The sequence below is a fragment of the Perca fluviatilis genome, chromosome 19 (genome assembly GCF_010015445.1).
Source record: "Perca fluviatilis chromosome 19, GENO_Pfluv_1.0, whole genome shotgun sequence".
Lineage (NCBI taxonomy): Eukaryota > Metazoa > Chordata > Actinopteri > Perciformes > Percidae > Perca > Perca fluviatilis.
In genome coordinates, this window is record NC_053130.1 from 17312365 (window position 1) to 17330623 (window position 18259).

General features: G+C 38.8%; 1 protein-coding gene across 1 annotated transcript; it reads left to right on the forward strand.

Moving 5' to 3' along the window:
* Window positions 1–7396: 7396 nt before the first annotated feature.
* Window positions 7397–17820, forward strand: mat1a (methionine adenosyltransferase I, alpha). The gene is made up of 10 exons (XM_039784112.1): window positions 7397–7651; window positions 10190–10267; window positions 10627–10749; window positions 10839–10951; window positions 13306–13449; window positions 14161–14286; window positions 14381–14473; window positions 14581–14763; window positions 15250–15383; window positions 16186–17820. The coding sequence occupies exons 1-10, from the start codon at window positions 7585–7587 to the stop codon at window positions 16286–16288; spliced, it is 1164 nt and encodes a 387-aa protein (XP_039640046.1). The 5' UTR covers window positions 7397–7584; the 3' UTR covers window positions 16289–17820.
* Window positions 17821–18259: the final 439 nt, after the last annotated feature.

Sequence of the window (18259 nt, forward strand, 5' to 3'; positions counted from 1 at the left end):
CGTCCTGCGAGCTGTGACTGCCATCCAGATGAAACTGGTTGGTAACCAGACGGGCTCAGAGCCGAACTGTGTCCTTGGACCTGGGGAAAGACAAACAGGTGTTACCTGCCCCTGACGCTGCCAGGATTCATTTATCTCATCCTGTTCTGGCAAGTTTGAATCTGACCGACTCAAAAACCCCAAAACAATGACCCCTGTTTTTAGACTAAATTAAAGTGGGTCAATATATGACACACCTTTTGACGTAGCCAATCAGACAGGAGGAGGAGACGCTGTCATGTCTGATTTGACATCGATTCAGTGTTTTTTTTTTCTTTATATAGTGTAATGTGGAATTATAGTATTTAAATGATGAATGTATAATGTGTGTTTAGTTTTTTTCACTTAGTTTATTCAGCTACACGCTGCAACACAAAGGTCATCAGGCTTTTATCATTGTGCTTGTCGTCTTCTCAGGGGCCCAACGGCTCTGTGGATAAAGGGTCAGGAGGATTTGAACTTTAAACTTTATCTAGAGTGTATCTTTTGTAGGTTTCATATATCTTCTCGTCTCGCTGACCTATTAGGCAATACTCTTCATGTTAGAGTATGTCAAAATAATATTCCATTCCCTCTGTACCTATGAGATTATGTGTAATAATTCACCCCTAAATGATGATTTAGATTCAGATTAATAATACAAAATATAATATTATAAAAATTAAATGATGATGTATTATTATAGTTTAGGATAAGACTTTATTGATCCCTGTGGGGAAATTCACAATCTACCTAATATGCTAGTTTATAAAGTAGTTCAAATTCAAAAAAACATAACCCCTGCACACGGACTCCAAACAAGAAATTAATTTTATTACACAAGATTGACCCGACAGAGATCCAGTCGATTGAAACATTGTCAATTTAATTTGTCAATGTCTCAGATGATGACACACCTTACGTTGACACATGAATCCTTGCATCTGGTAGATTAGCTATATTAAAAGAAAAACCTGTGTTCCAGTTCCTTTTTCAACGACTGTCCATTGGTTTGGCTCTCTGTGAAAATTATTCATATAGAATGGTTTGAAAACCAGTACTTAAAGGCAGGGTTGTTAATGTTGAGGAGCTAGCAAGATTTAAAAGTAGCATATCCCCCCGCCCCCCCACCGCCCTCGGGGCTCAGACCCACACGCAGACGTGCACGAACACTGCTACGTCGCCGCTTCAGAGCAGAGCTGGGAAATGACTGCAATTTTACACTACTTCATGTCTCATTCACTGGTTAAGATAAGATGAGATAGACTTTATTAATCCCACACTGGGGAAATTCCTGAAAAACAGCAGACAGCGCCCGTGGTTCGAACCCCTGACCCAGAGGAGCTAGGAATCAACATTTGAGTGGAAGTAACCACTGAGTTAAACCGCCGACTGCTTACTACTGTTAGCACTCACAGCTTTCAAGCTAGCATGTTAGTTGCCTCAGTTTTCTGTACTTTTAACTTATTTATTAAAATTTACAGAGTTTTCCATTTTTATTTATTCCCAGGAGCAATTAACGGTACAAAGTACCCTTTGTTTTTATATTTTGTTTGAATAAAAAAATTCTTAATGATAAATGACTTGAACTGATTTATGATATTATCTCAACTATCAAGCTATTACATTTTACATCTACATACATTCTGCATGAAATAATTACAATAAATGTGGTGTGAAACTTTTTTATATTAACAATAATAAATAAAATATAGTAATCAAAACTTTGTCCAGGGGTCCAGTGTTAGCAGCAGACTGGTCTGGCTCTTCATGTGGCAGCATCATCAGCTGTGGCAAACTATTCTGGCAGTGATTGTCAGAGAATATATATATATATATATATATATATATATATATATATATATATATATATATACATATACATACATACATACATACATACATACATACATACATACATACATACATACATACATACATATATACAGAATAGATGATAAAAAAAATACCTGATATGGATCAAAATGGTGTCTCAGAAGTACAAAACTAGATTTGAATAAAATAGTTCAAACTAAATATTTCACTGGTGAAAACAATGGAATTTAAAAATGTATAGAAATAAGAAAACTTACAAAATGTTACAGGCAAAAGCTTTGCTTGGAAAATTAGGGGTTTCCTACAAACTTCAATAAACTTTAAATTGCTTTAAAGAGAGGAAAAACTGAGTTAGATTAATATGAAGTAGATATGCATTTGCAATAGATTTACAGAATGATTTAACACTTCAAAGGACCTTGTATATCAGGGTTGCATTTTTTTTTCCTGACAGACTGACCTCCATGTGCATGATAACTAGTGTACATACAGGTCAGATGTTTCACCTCCAGAGACTTTACACCATACCTACCAAACTCACGGGTTTCTCCCATTTTTTAGCCCTATCTCCCGGACTGCTCCCAGTTTGATAGTTCTCCTGGGAAATTCCCGTAATTTTCATTGCCAATGTGATTGTCTAATGTTGACCTGTTGCCAGATCTTGTATGAAACACATCCTAGTCACACAATCCACACACCATATACAATTTTCAACCCGTTTGTCACCTCAACCTGGCAACCTATAACCCAGTTTTGCAGTTGATCTCTGCGCAAGCTTCCCGGAAAGTTCAGACCCGAAAAGCGAGCCAATAAAAATGGCAGGTGAAGGCAGTTTTTCCGCAAAGAAATCAAATATAGCTGTAACTTTCAAAAGTGTTGGGCGCAACAATTGACATGCATCTTACCAAGTCATATCGACAACCTCCACGCTTTTGGTAAGGTGTGTCGCATTGATTCTAATGTAGCGGCGCGGGGAAATGACAAATACAACATTACAAGTGATGTCAGTTAATCTGTCTTTTAAGCTCCTGGAAGTCTCTGTTCCACTGTGCTAGCCTCATGTAGAACACAGAAAAAGGTAGAAGTCAATAAATTACACGTTGAGGGTTATAGCAGGGGTGTAGCACAAAATTCTGGGCCCTGTAGAAAGGCATTTTCTATGGGCCCTTCCCCGCATCCACAGCTATTCATTCTAGCATCTTTTTGGGCCCTCCTCACATGAGGGCCCTGGGTACTCAGTCCCCTTTTCCCCCCCAGTCCGACACCCCTGGTTTATAGCATTATCTGTATTGTATTTTTCACAATTCCCCAGCACACATTCACTCTTCATGTTGACACGTTATCAAAGCACTGATAGCAGTTATCTTTCCACATAACCAGAGTGATCTTGTTGGAGGTGAAAAAAAAAATCCCTTCTTCTGGTCAGTCATTAACAAATGTTTAGAGGCAAACTACACAAACTCAGAGAGGAGTCAGTTTCATGTGTGTTTACGTAACAAGTGTGGTGTCCGTCTTGAGTGTTTTCATCCTGGTATACAGGCAGTAGTCATGCCAAAATAAACAGGTGTATCATCCCAAGGTCGTGCACTGTGCCATCAGACTGGCCCATGTTGTCTCTTTATGATCTAGTTTATTTTTTTAGTTTATTTAATTTGTTCGGTGTGTCCCGAGCCGTCGTCCGTCTGAGGGGCTGTCGGCGTTCATTTTGGCCGACCTGACATGTTCGGTCGGCGCCAGGGCAGTCGGGACTCTGACCCTGAAATGGCGAGCGGAATGAGGTGACTAGAGTCTCTCAAAATCTGACAAATATCTTTTAAACTGACCTTTGTTGAGCTGAAATGAAGACAGATTCAGCAACTGCACGGCCTATTTCTCGCTTAAAATGTTTTCAGAAACATGTTTCAGTGAACTATTTTAGTACAATATGAGATCGTATTCTGAACGGCCGCCAAGACAGTCTGGCTCTGAATTTCCGGAGAAAACAAACCCATGTGATGCGTTCGTCCAATCAGCTGCCAGTTTTCATTTATTGGCAACAATACAGATTAGCGCCACCTGCTGTTATACAGATGTATTACGTCTCGTCTCCTCTCCCCTCTCTGTGGCAGTTTTTTTAACCTCGGGGACGCGACTGATCATATCGACGGGGTTTTCTGTCCACGGTCGGCCGTCGGCTATATGTGTCTACACCTTAAGGAAAGCTCATTTTGGGACTGGCTCTAGTGGCTGTAATTCTGCACCAAGGCTGAATTTTGGGAAAGAGACTTCAGATACAGTATTTGGGGACCACTAAGGTCTATATAAAAGCATCCAAAGAGCACCATGTCATGGGACCTTTAAGACATTTTGGACAGTTTTTGTGTTGTTTTTGTACCTTTTTGATGCTTTTTTCTGGTATTTTTGTAGCTTTTTCCTGCATTTTTTTCAACATATTGGCAGTTTTTTTTACATTTTGTTGACATTTTGGGTGTTTTTTTCACAGTTTTCAGAAGTGTACTAACTGAGAGAATTTAATAAAGGCCTGATAGAAAAGTGTCTGTATTTTTACTGACGCTACACACAAAATTTCTGTTTTTAATTACAGGACAAAGTCTGGGTAATGAGATGCCAGAACTTATTCTGTTATTTTACAGATTTATTTCTTAGAGTGTGCAGTTCAGACAGATATTCACTATGTCAAATGTTTTTATGCACAGAACTACTGTAGTTTTACAAATACTCCAAATTCATTTTTAGAGTTTCTGTAGAACTGTGAAGAAAAAAAGGTAATGCATTTACTGCTTACATGGCTCTAAAGTTAATGTAGATTGTGCTTTTTTGCTTTTCTGGTTAAATCTGCTTTAAATGAGACTTCAAACAGTAAGGAAGAGGAATTGTATTCACTACTGAGAGCTAGTTAACATTCTCCTCTCATTTCATGAGGCCAACTCAACACTAGCTGATATTAGAGCCAGATGAGAGAGAGAGGTGGAGAGAAAGGGTTTGTCCATAGTCCCTCTCCACTGTTTATGCTACAGTAAAGAGAGATGTGTGTATCTTTCACTGTCTGCAGAGCTTGTATTACCATATGAAAAAGCACAGAGTCAGTGTCTCTGCAGTTTACAGTCCCATTGTTTCTCCAGGTGTATGTTTGTGCATGCATATACAGTATGTTTGTGAACATCACTTACATAAACAGTCCTCTACAGCAGGGGTCTTCAATGTTTTTTAGGTCAGGGACCCCTTGAGAACGAGTTGGGACCCCCTACTGCATATATTGTATGTATACAATTAAGTTCCATATTAAACCGGACCGAATGGATATAAATAAATTATTTATACATCATGTTTTAACATAAAACATACATGTGGAAGGCACAGTGAATCTTTAAGCTTAACTGTACAGATACCATAGTGGCTAGCTTACCTATAGTAAGCTTATCTTCAATATGTAATTTTTTTTTTCCACAAATAGGCCAATTTCTCTTTGCTATTGATATGTTGGATTCATATTAAAGTATATTTGTAGACATTTTCATTTTTGAAAAAAGAAACTTTATTATTATTATATTTTGAATAATTTGGCGGTCCCCGGAACTAACTCTGAGGACCCCCTAGGGGTCACGGAGCTCCTGTTGAAGATCTCTGCTCTACAGTCCCTGATATTCTATTAAAACACAGGCACAGTGAGTCACCTTAAAGGCCTCAATATATCTGAGAGACACATCTTCATTATTTGATCTCCTCTCTGGAAATGGATCTCGATATTTTCTGCAGTTGTGTACAGAGACAAGAGCCTCAGGCTGGAACTTAGATGGAAAAGAGCATTCAGACAACAGGTGGCTGTCTGTCCAAATGTAATTATCGACAGTGATGGAAGTAACTAATTACATAGTACTGTACTGAAGTACAAATTTGAAATACTTTGACCAGGCCAGTTTAACGACAGGGAATACAGTACCCATAGGTGGTTTTCTTTCTGGGTTTGGCTACTAGCACCCCAGGGATGAGTTAGCTAATAGGACAGCTGTACAGCTAACCGAGCTAATGACAGGTTGTTTTGTTTTTTTAGATAATGTTTTGGGCATTTTTAGGCCTTTTATTGACAGGACAGCTGAAGAAATGAAAGGGGAGAGAGAGGGGGAACGACATGCAGCAAAGGGCCGCAGGTCGGGGGGGAAACCCCCCCCCCCCCCCGCTGCATCGAGGAGTAAACCTCTATATATGGGCACCCGCTCTACCAACTGAGCTATCCGGTCACCCAGCTAATGACAGCTTACTACAGTTAGCAGTAGTTAGCAGTTACTTTAGCAACAAGTAGCCTAAAGCTATCTGTCTAAAACTCAGTAAATCACCTCGGTACTGCATTCTCTGTCGTCAAACAAGCCTTATAACATTTATGTCATCTTAATGAAAAGTCCACAGTGTTCCACTTTACTTGAGGTCAAGGGAATTATTCATGACACAATTATTTTTTATCTTTTTTTATTTTTATCTTTAAACCAACCACTTATAGTTACACTGATTGGTAGTTTTATATATTACATTCATTATATTGTTCATGAACTAAGCATTAGGTTTTCATTAAAAGTTCATCTGCAAAGTAACTATAGCAGTCACATACATGTAGTGTAGTAAAAAGTACATTTTGCTCTGAAATGTAGTAAAGTATGAGTATAAAGTAGTAAAATTGTAGCCTACTTAATTCAACTACAATACTTGACCAAATGTACTTTTAGCTATTTTCCACCACTGCAATTTACCAAAATGTAAGACCAAGAGTAGCAAAAATTCAAACGGGACAAAGTAGCAAATACTGGAACCATCAAAAGTTTGGCTTTTTTGCTTAAAAAATTTAATTTAAAATGATTAATCCATAAAAAAAAAAGTTGCAGATTAATATTCTTTCAATTGACTAATTGTTGAAGATCTATGTTTTACATCCATATGTTATTGTTTTGATTGCTTTGTAATCATGTTCTAGAGCATTTTGTATTATTTAACCACCACCAACTCCTTGAACATGAGGTAAACAGAAGTAATTGCATCATTTTTGCAGTTGACAACAACCAGCATTCTCTCTGTCCCTCTATCCATAGGCTGCTCTGACCTGGCAGAGTCCCAGCAGACAGAGCCATGCCACCAGTGTGACAAGGGGAGGGGAACCCCTAGTTAAGCTGTTCCTGCTCCCACCCTTCCAGTCTTTCACCCTAAAAAGCAGAGCTGTCAATGTGGAGGTGGTGACTTTAAACGCACTTAAGTATCATACTGTACACAAGGTGTTTCAAAGCAGTTTCCACAAGCTGTAAATGCCCTCCCATCATCCATTCCCCCTGGAATGGACTGTCCCATGGATTCACATGACGTGTGTGTGTGTGTGTGTGTGTGTGTGTGTGTGTGTGTGTGTGTGTGTGTGTGTGTGTGTGTGTGTGTGTGTGTGTGTGTGTGTGTGTGTGTGTGTGTGTGTGTGTGTGTGTGTGTGTGTGTGTGTGTGCGCGCATAGAGAGAGAGTGTGCGTGTGTGTGTTCTTTTAGCCATATATATCGGGCCATGTGGACACAGGCGTGGAGTTTTGTAGGATAGACTTTGTATTGGCTGCAGGGCTGTTGGCCTTTTTTTCTTCATTATACTCTTAAAGAGAACCAGCAGGAATATAAAGCAGCCTTCAGATCTCTCTGCACTGCTTGTTGGAGGGAGCTGAGGAAACTTTTCTCTCTGAGTCTTGCTGAATACCTGGCCCTGTAAAGAAAAATGAGTGACACGCTGGACGATGGCTCTTTTATGTTCACGTCGGAGTCCGTAGGAGAGGGACATCCAGGTGAGTCTCCAATCAACTTTAGTGTGTTAAAGTGTTTACTATGAGATATCTCACAACACATTTCTTCACACTTTGTTGTAAACACATCCAGAACATATCATTTTCAAAACACATCTTTACCTTTTTCTTATCTATACACAGAGGACTAGATTTAACATTCCATGGTTAAAACATAGACATACATATGAATAAACTCTAGGCAAGTTGAACTTCATGTCCAAAATAGCTCCACAGTGCTGAGTATTTACTCTCCAAGCATGGTTGGTATTCCATTCACAGCAACATGTGTTTACTGCCCCTCACGCTCACTCTCACTTATGGGCAGCAGGAGGTGAATGTGTGTGACACTGGTGTAAGGTTGCACACTGAAGAAAAGTGTCATGTGGACTCTATGCGGGGATACAACTGGCATGTTGACATTGAAATAAGTATACATACATACAAATACATGCGACAGAACAACATTGTCCAACAGCCTTAACCTAATTAAAATGACCAATTACAGTTTCTATGTGGATTGCTGTTGGATATGGTTGTCAATTCTTGTCAATCCCGTGTTGGCAAAACTTTACTTTAAGTCCCCCTATATAGCATTTATTAGCACTCTGTAAATATTTCATAAATGGTTTATAACATCACTTATATAAGCAGATATAAGTCTTTATTAATGTATTTGTCAACAACTTTAACTCCTCCTGTGGGCAACCATAAGTGGAGGCTGGTGTATGATTAATTGCAATATGGTAAAATACAGTTGTAATAATATAAAATATGTCTTCATAGGTCATAAGTTATAATTGCTGACAACTACTGTATATTTAACAAACCCTTAAAAATGTCTATAGCTGCTTACAACTACATGATGGTGTTATTAACAATGTATTTAATGTTTATATACTGCTTATAAATGCTAAAAAGGAGGACTTATGTAAAATGTTGCCCAAATGTTCTATACACACCTGAGAAAGCTAATTATAAAGCTAAAAATGTACTCTACCCTCTACACTGCTCCCCCACCCCTTTTTTTCAAAGTGTTGTAATCCTTTCACAAATATGTTACAAAGTTCCTAAATCGATAATCAGTAAACTCAGCAGAGTAAAACAGTTGCTTCACAGATAATGGCGCAATATTGTGTAAAACCACAGGGTTAGAAAATAAGTTACGCTGATTTTGAATTTGAGAAATTCATCTTGGTTGTGTCACAGTTTAGTTTTTTTGCATTCATTTTTTTTTTATGATCAATTTTTTATTATTTTTATATTTTTGAACATAGAACATACAGAACAAACAACTACAATCAAACAAGACCCAAAACCCTCTCCCACCCCCCACCCTCTGCGGTCTCAGGGAAAACAAAACAAACCTTTTGCATTCATGTTTGAAACATGGCCAATCATGTTTCAAACAATACATCTTTATTGTAGATAGTAATCACATTTCACTCGGCAAGGCAAGGCAGCTGTATTTGTATAGCGCATTTCAGCAACAGGGCAATTCAGAGTGCTTTACATAAAACATTAAAGAGCAGTTAACAACGATTAAGAAATTTAAATATTAAAGCGCAGTTAAAAATGATAAAAAAAAATTAAAAACAGATAAAAGACGATAATTAAATTTACAGTGCAGTATAAGAACAAGTTAACCGAGTCCAACTCGGGCCTCCCAGAGTACTTATGTTTTCTGTTGCAACTCAGGTTCCAAACCTGGCCTCCCAGAGGACTTAACCAGTTCCAAACTGGGCCTTAAAAAAGGACTTAACAAGTTAACAGAGTCCAACTCGGGCCTCCCAGAGGACTTTTACTTTAACTTAAAGTCTTTTAGGTCTTAAAAACAATCTAGACCTAGTTACCAGTCAAAAGACCTAGTTACCAGTTAAAATACTTCCCATACTGTTTGAACATTTACAGAGGTGTGTGGCCTTGGTGGAAAGCTGCAGCACACAACTTTTGATTTGATAACACACCTCAAGGTCTGGGCTGTTCCCACAGATAGTGGCCTTTTTTTGGGGGGGATCAAAGATACATATTCTCTTCTACACCTACAGACTGTAAACCAGCTATAAATCGATTTAGTCAATTTAAAGTGAAGATGACAAAAAGTTTCATATTATTTTAATTCCTCCATATCTCTGAACTAAAACTATACATTGAGGTTCTCAGTGTCGTGTCAAGCCGATGCAACCAGATGTTGATGTTGTTTCTGATGTAACCCATGTATTGCATGCTCCAGCAGGATGACAGATAGAAATGAATGGAGTGGTTGGTGAGACATTGTCCTGCTGCTGAGTGATACAACTAAAATCCAACGCTCGTCCTGTTTGAAATATTAGCTTGTAACCTTTCAGAGAAATATTTGTAGAACCTACAGTAATAATGCTACAATATTTAGTTTTTTCTGTCTTTCAAAAACTGAAATTACTGCCTCAAAAGGCTCATATACCGTATCTAGAAATCTCTGTGCAGTAATACATTCACATCACACTGTCTCTGTTCTGAATCTAAACTTTTTAACGTTTAATGCTTGTCCTCTCTCCACAGACAAGATTTGTGACCAGATCAGTGATGCTGTCCTGGATGCTCACTTGAAGCAGGACCCAGATGCCAAAGTGGCATGTGGTAAGTAAACTAGAATTCAGATCGATTTAATGTCATTATTTCAATATTTTAACTTTTTCTTTAAATTCTCCTAAGTAGGACAAAGGGCAACATGCGGTCAGTTTTGACGTACAAACCCGAGTTTAAATTGTCTGGATTGTTAGATTATTTACTGTATTTTAATATTGACCTCTGAGTGTCACAAGATCCCTACTCCCCACTCAGAGCAACCCTGTGAATTTGCTGATAACGGCAATAAGGCCTGTCTTTGCAACAGCTATTTCCAAGTGATAGAAGTCAAAAAGTAGAACTGTGTCCAAAGATTTTCTAATTTCACAAGATGTTTAAAAGTATGTGTAATGTCTTGGTTGTATTGACAGAGACAGTGTGTAAGACTGGCATGGTGTTGCTCTGTGGAGAGATCACATCTCGGGCCAATGTGGACTACCAGAAGGTGGTGAGGGACACCATCAAACACATTGGCTACGACAACTCTGACAAAGGTGAGAAAGCAACTTGGAAATCAACTAAAATAGAGGTAAAATGTGCCGTGTTGTCAGCTTTATCGCTCTCGTTCACTTTTCTTCTGTAGGTTTTGACTATAAGACGTGTAATGTGCTGGTGGCTCTGGAGCAGCAGAGTCCAGACATTGCTCAGGGGGTCCATGTTGACAGACAGGAGGAGGACATTGGAGCGGGGGACCAGGTAGGACTGTTGCAACAGGACAATGTGACCTTTGGCTAATGTTGGCTGGAGGGCTGGATGGCTGTGATATTTGACTTCTGTTTCTATTTGTTTGACTCAATACTACAGTGTTAAAGAATTGAGACAATTCAGCAGTGGTGGAAGAAGTACTTAGATCTTTTACTTTTTAAGTAAATATTCTATTTCAAGTGAAAGTCCTGTATTTAAAATCCTACTTAAGTACAATTACAGCTAAATGTACTTAAGGTATCAAAAATCAATGTACTCATTCTGAGTAATTTAAGTTTAAGTGTAATTCAATCAGAAAAAATCAACAGTTAAAATAAGTTTTGCAATATCTATAATACCACGTCTAAGGATGTAAAATAAAGCTCGCTGATTCAAGATCTTCTTATAAATATTTTCTTAAAACATAACTTTATCTTATTTTACTTGATTTATCTTTTATATATACGTCTATTTTAATGTCTTTTAACCTTCATGTTTGTTTTAAGAAGTGCTCTTTTCATTTATTATGTCTTGTCTCGTGACAGGACTGATACAGTGCCTTGCGAAAGTATTCGGCCCCCTTGAACTTTTCGACCTTTTGCCACATTTCAGGCCTCAAACATAAAGATATAAAACTGTAATTTTTTGTGAAGAATCAACAACAAGTGGGACACAATCATGAAGTGGAACGAAATTTATTGGATATTTCAAACCTTTTAAACAAATAAAAAACTGAAATATTGGGCGTGCAAAATTATTCAGCCCCCTCAAGTTAATACTTTGTAGCGCCACCTTTTGCTGCGATTACAGCTGTAAGTGGCTTGGGGTATGTCTCTATCAGTTTTGCACATCGAGAGACTGACATTTTTGCCCATTCCTCCTTGCAAAACAGCTCGAGCTCAGTGAGGTTGGATGGAGAGCGTTTGTGAACAGCAGTTTTCAGTTCTTTCCACAGATTCTCGATTGGATTCAGGTCTGGACTTTGACTTGGCCATTCTAACACCTGGATATGTTTATTTGTGAACCATTCCATTGTAGATTTTGCTTTATGTTTTGGATCATTGTCTTGTTGGAAGACAAATCTCTGTCCCAGTCTCAGGTCTTTTGCAGACTCCATCAGGTTTTCTTCCAGAATGGTCCTGTATTTGGCTCCATCCATCTTCCCATCAATTTTAACCATCTTCCCTGTCCCTGCTGAAGAAAAGCAGGCCCAAACCATGATGCTGCCACCACCATGTTTGACAGTGGGGATGGTGTGTTCAGGGTGATGAGCTGTGTTGCTTTTACGCCAAACATAACGTTTTGCATTGTTGCCAAAAAGTTCGATTTTGGTTTCATCTGACCACAGCACCTTCTTCCACATGTTTGGTGTGTCTCCCAGGTGGCTTTTGGCAAACTTTAAATGACACTTTTTATGGATATCTTTAAGAAATGGCTTTCTTCTTGCCACTCTTCCATAAAGGCCAGATTTGTGCAGTATACGACTGATTGTTGTCCTATGGACAGAGTCTCCCACCTCAGCTGTAGATCTCTGCAGTTCATCCAGAGTGATCATGGGCCTCTTGGCTGCATCTCTGATCAGTCTTCTCATTGTATGAGCTGAAAGTTTAGAGGGACGGCCGGGTCTTCGTAGATTTGTAGTGGTCTGATACTCCTTCCATTTCAATATTATCGCTTGCACAGTGCTCCTTGGGATGTTTAAAGCTTGGGAAATCTTTTGTATCCAAATAACGGCTTTAAACTTCTCCACAACAGTATCTCGGACCTGCCTGGTGTGTTCCTTGTTCTTCATGATGCTCTCGCGCTTTACACGGACCTCTGAGACTATCACAGAGCAGGTGCATTTATACGGAGACTTGATTACACACAGCTGGATTCTATTTATCATCATTAGTCATTTAGGTCAACATTGGATCATTCAGAGATCCTCACTGAACTTCTGGAGAGAGTTTGCTGCACTGAAAGTAAAGGGGCTGAATAATTTTGCACGCCCACTTTTTCAGTTTTTTATTTGTTAAAAAAGTTTGAAATAGCCAATGAATTTCGTTCCACTTCATAATTGGGACCCACTTGTTGTTGATTCTTCACAAAAAATTACAGTTTTATATCTTTATGTTTGAGGCCTGAAATGTGGCAAAAGGTCGAAACGTTCAAGGGGGCCGAATACTTTCGCAAGGCACTGTATATTAATATAACTAGCTCCAGCTGACTCCTCACAGGCCACTGTGTCGTACAATGCATTATTAATATTTTGTCATTGTTTTTGTTACAGATTCAGTCAATCTGACTATTTCCTGCTGATGATGATCGGTGTCATTATACAGTTTACATCTTTCTGTTTCTGTACTGACTCTCTTTCTCTGCAGGGTCTGATGTTTGGCTATGCCACGGATGAAACAGAGGAGTGCATGCCTCTCACCATCGTCTTAGCCCACAGACTCAACTCAAAGATGGCTGAACTCCGACGATCCGGCAGCATTGCTTGGCTGCGTCCCGACTCTAAAACACAGGTGAGGTCATGTGTTGTACAAAGTATTACAACATATGCAATATTTTTCTTTTTTCCTCCCGAAACAAAACCACAGTAGTCTTTCTGTGAATTAGTTTATTGTTTCTACTCTGGATGTCTTCCAAGAGATTTATTTTGGTGCCAGCAGACAAAATCGGATCAGCTGTGGTTACTTAAGTATTTAACATAAAGCTCTCTGTGTAGAAATAATAGACTTTTGACCGATTTTGAGGCAGTTAGCCGCTGACTGCAGCTCTGTGACATTACGTGTCTAATACCTTTGTGTCCCAGGTCCAATGTAGGTTGTTAGAAAACCAGACAAGAAAGACTATATCCAAATTAAAACCAGGCATTCAAACACAATAGCTTTAAATGTATCACAGATTTGACTGAGCACACATTTTTACTATGACAAAGAAGTATTAATGAATCAACAAAGTGACTATGTAGTTACTTAGCTATTGCCAATTCTGGAATGTTAGAAGATGTCTGGCAAAACTTTCATTCAGAGTTTCAGGTGAGGGTCTGCACAAGTAAACCGATACATTCAAAGGAAAATGTAGTCATCCTGTGGGGAAATTTGGTTCACAGCAGCAGCAGGAAACTAGATAAATGAGGGTAAAAGAGAGAGAACTGTAGATTACTTCTGTAATTATACTATAATATATACATTATTGTGTGCTAACTTTTTGATTTCTTGGCTGTCCCACAGGTGACGGTACATTACGACCAGAAGGACGGAGCTGTGATCCCCAAGAGAGTTCACACCATCGTAGTCTCTGTCCAGCATGATGACTTCATCTCTCTGGAGGAACAGAAGAGGGTCCTCAAGGAGAAGGTTGATCCTATAAACACACTTCACTGGCCTCTGATGAATGCATTGCCTAGGAAATGAAGTCATATCTTTGGTTCTGTTGCATTGATTCTATTAGGTGATCGATGCCGTGGTTCCAGCTAAATATTTGGACGACAAGACCATCTGCCACCTTCAGCCCAGCGGTCGCTTCGTCATTGGAGGACCTCAGGTGACCATCACACACAAGCTGCTCATTTCATCTCGAAAACAAACAAAAGAAAAAATGTAAAAAAGTCACCACTGATTTTTGCTCATCTTTCCTTCTTTCTTTAACAGGGTGACGCTGGTGTGACAGGCAGGAAGATCATTGTAGACACGTACGGAGGGTGGGGCGCTCACGGTGGCGGAGCTTTCTCCGGAAAAGACTTCTCAAAGGTGGACCGCTCTGCTGCCTATGCTGCTCGCTGGGTTGCCAAGTCTCTGGTCAAAGCCAAACTGTGCAGGAGAGTTCTGGTTCAGGTGAGCCCACATCATCATTCATTCACCCATGTGTACATGACCAGCGTTTGAAGCATTAAAGCTATAGTGCGTAGTTTCTGTCACCCCCATGAGAAATTCTAAGTAATGACAACAAAACTGTCGGCGCGTACACGATACAAGCCTTCCGTGATCGCACACAGCCCCCACCCCTCCTCCACACAGTTGCTAGTAGCCAAGGAGGACACGGAGGATTAAAAAAATGTGACTGACAGGTTCAGGTAATTATCTTCACTCGGGTTTCTGCGCGCGAAAGTCGCCGGACGACACAATCTTCTGAACACAGCCATACTGAGAAATACACAGAGAGTTGTGTGGAGCTCATAGTCTTAATTAGCTTTGTAACAACTCATTTGGCAATGGCTTGAATGTAATGGACGTTCATTAATATCAAATGTTACGCACTAAAGCTTTAAGCTGTACTGATAAAAACATTTCTATCTACATTTCTGTGGGTGTGTGTTACAGGTGTCTTATGCTATCGGAGTGGCCAAACCTCTGTCCATCTCCTTGTTCACCTACGGTTCCTCCCAGAAAACGGAGTCAGAGCTGCTCCAGATTGTCAACAAGAACTTTGATCTGCGGCCAGGAGTCATTGTCAGGTAACCATGACAATAGGACCTCTGTATCCTCCTTATGCAAGACAATGTCAAGGCTGTTTCGTTTAGTCACTGTGGGTGGACTTTTTATTATAGCATATATTAAAATAGTCTGATGTCTTATGTTTTTGCTTCTAGCTAAATTAGACTCAGTGAAAATGCATTTCTTTATTTTACCACTAGGAGGCACCAAAGTTAGGCACTTTCAAATTGTACACATAGTGGGTTTAAGACGCTAGCGTTTGTCTACATTTACATTTCTCTCTTTTGCAGTGAAGGCTGCATGTAACGACAGACAGAAAGATTAGAACATTCAGTTGTTTATTTTATGTATGATGATGATGATGATGATGATGATGATGATGATGATGATGAATAATTTTATTTTGGTTAACATACATGAAAGAAACAAGTATTTACCACAATTTGCCACCATATCTAGCCGAAAAAAAGAATAGGCTGAAGCCAAGGCTTTTTTTGCCTATCCCAACCCATAATCCCTATGGAATCACCCAGAAATTCATATTTGTACAGGGACAAGTAATAGGCATGAACCAATGCCACATACCACGCAATGGCAAGTACCAGATCATTAATACATGACTGATCCCTCTTTAAACACTTTAGTTTCAAATTATCCTAGTAGTGATGCATTTGAATTTTGTGGGTTAGGAGTTTCACATATTGTTGCCCATAGAGGCATCCCGTGTTACTGATTTAAATATCATCCCTGCTAACTAAGATGATACCTCACTTACCTTACTGTCCTTTCTCACCTCTTTTATTGCGTTGTATTTTCCCTTAGGGAACTGAACCTGAAGAGGCCGATCTACCAGCAGACAGCTTCTTATGGCCACTTTGGTCGACCAGAGTTCACTTGGGAGATGCCCAAAAAGCTTGTCTTCTAAATACTCCACCTGCTCGTCCCGATCGACTCACCTGGAGGCTGAACCATACGTCTCTTCATGGGCTACAACTGCCAGCTCCTTCAAACGATAGGACATTTTTCATTAGGAAGAACTAAAGCCAAAGTTAGTGATAAGTCAACTTTAAAAAGATAAGAAGACAATTAGTGGTTGTAGCCAACGAACATATAATGGGACACTCTACCAATGAGAAGAGAGACATTGCAGAGGACATTACAGTAACTAATCCCACCCCCGTCCATGAACATCCAATTATTGGTGCTTTAGAAATATACATACACTCACTAGTCACAGTAACGTAAAGGAACACTACACCAAATACAATCCTCTCAAGAAAGATACCTCTACCCCACTAGAAGCAGTGTTTTGTCTCAATGCTGTGAATGTTCCTTTACTTGATACGTATGGTGTACAGAAACAACCTCAGTGCTTCATTTACAAAAGTTGCTTTTGACAACAGCAAGTGTTTTATCAGTGACTATCATATAAATGTCAAAAGTGTAATTATAGCTTAACCAAAGGCACGGCTTTAGAAGAAAGCTTAATCTTTTTTGTCGTGACTAAAATTCTTTTCTAAGTCTTATTTTGTAATGTGTGCTACGGGAAGCTGTTTGCAATGTTACAATCATCATCGTAAAACAAGACAGGACATTAAAACGTGGAGAGAGCTATTATCTCTTGAGCATTTGTTACAATCAAGCCATGCACTGTTGTGTATTCATACTGCTCTAATTTTCTGTCATGCTTTTAGCCCTGCTTTGCTTCATCAAGCTGTTTTTATTGCCGCACAGCTCACCTGGTGGCTGATTTGTATCTGTATGTCTTCTTTTTTTTTACCTGCTGCTGTGACTGAGTCTGTAGATGTGACCCATTTAGCAAATAACTTGAAGTCTCTTCTCTCTTTGCTCTCTGCAGTAGATTACCAAGCTGCACACTGTTGAGACAAAGCATTAAGTGCACTGGTGTCTTACAATTGCTGCATTTCTACAATGTTTGAAGCCTATGCTGATCCTAGTCAATATCTGACTTGGAATAGTTGCAGATCTCCTTCTATTTATAGATATTTAGTTAATTTCGTACTTAATGTGAAGTGCTAAGTTTTCTCTGCAGATCTATATTGCAGACTGAGATCCTTCCCTTGGATTTATAAGGAAAAAGGGAGTGTTTATTAAATTATGTTTCTCAAGAGGGCATTTAGAAAATTGAATTTTAGGTCAGCTTTCATCCTTGCTTAATCACAAAGTATTTAATTTCATTATTTCCTTCTGATGGGATTGAGGAAGTGTCAAGAGTAATCTTAAACTTCATGTCTGTAGGTTTAGGAGTTTGTGATGACCCGTGATTTCATCTACAGCCAAGATTGTTTTTGTAAGAGTTTTCCTCTATTTAATGTGTTGATCTGTGTCATCTTCTGTCAACTCTGTTGGCAGAGAAACTGGACAATGTAAATAATTAAACAATAAATTAAAGATGATAACTGTTATGTGTTGAAAATAAAATTGGATTACATGAAATATTTTTTAACAGTTTTTATTTTTTTATTATACATTAAGGCATATATATATATATATACACAATCATATGACTTTTTTTATCAAAATAGAATTTACAACCTAAACCTCTTTGGTTTTCATTATGAAAATAATATATAAGGCACATAGGGAGCATTTTGCATTTCAACAACGTATCGAGTAACAGATGTCTGTGAGGTTTAGAGACGCTGGATTGTCAGCAAGCTCTCACCAATGATCTACTGATTGTATGAGTGAGCTAGTTTTTCTTGCAGATATTTAACCATGTTGGCGTGAGCAGCATAAGCATTCCCACAAGCAAACTACACAGAAATATTTATTTTTTTAAGCTTTAAAGAGTCTTGATTAACAAAAATAATCTATTATATCATGGCTACCCACCTATATTACACAAAACCATATAAACATAACAAATCCTCAT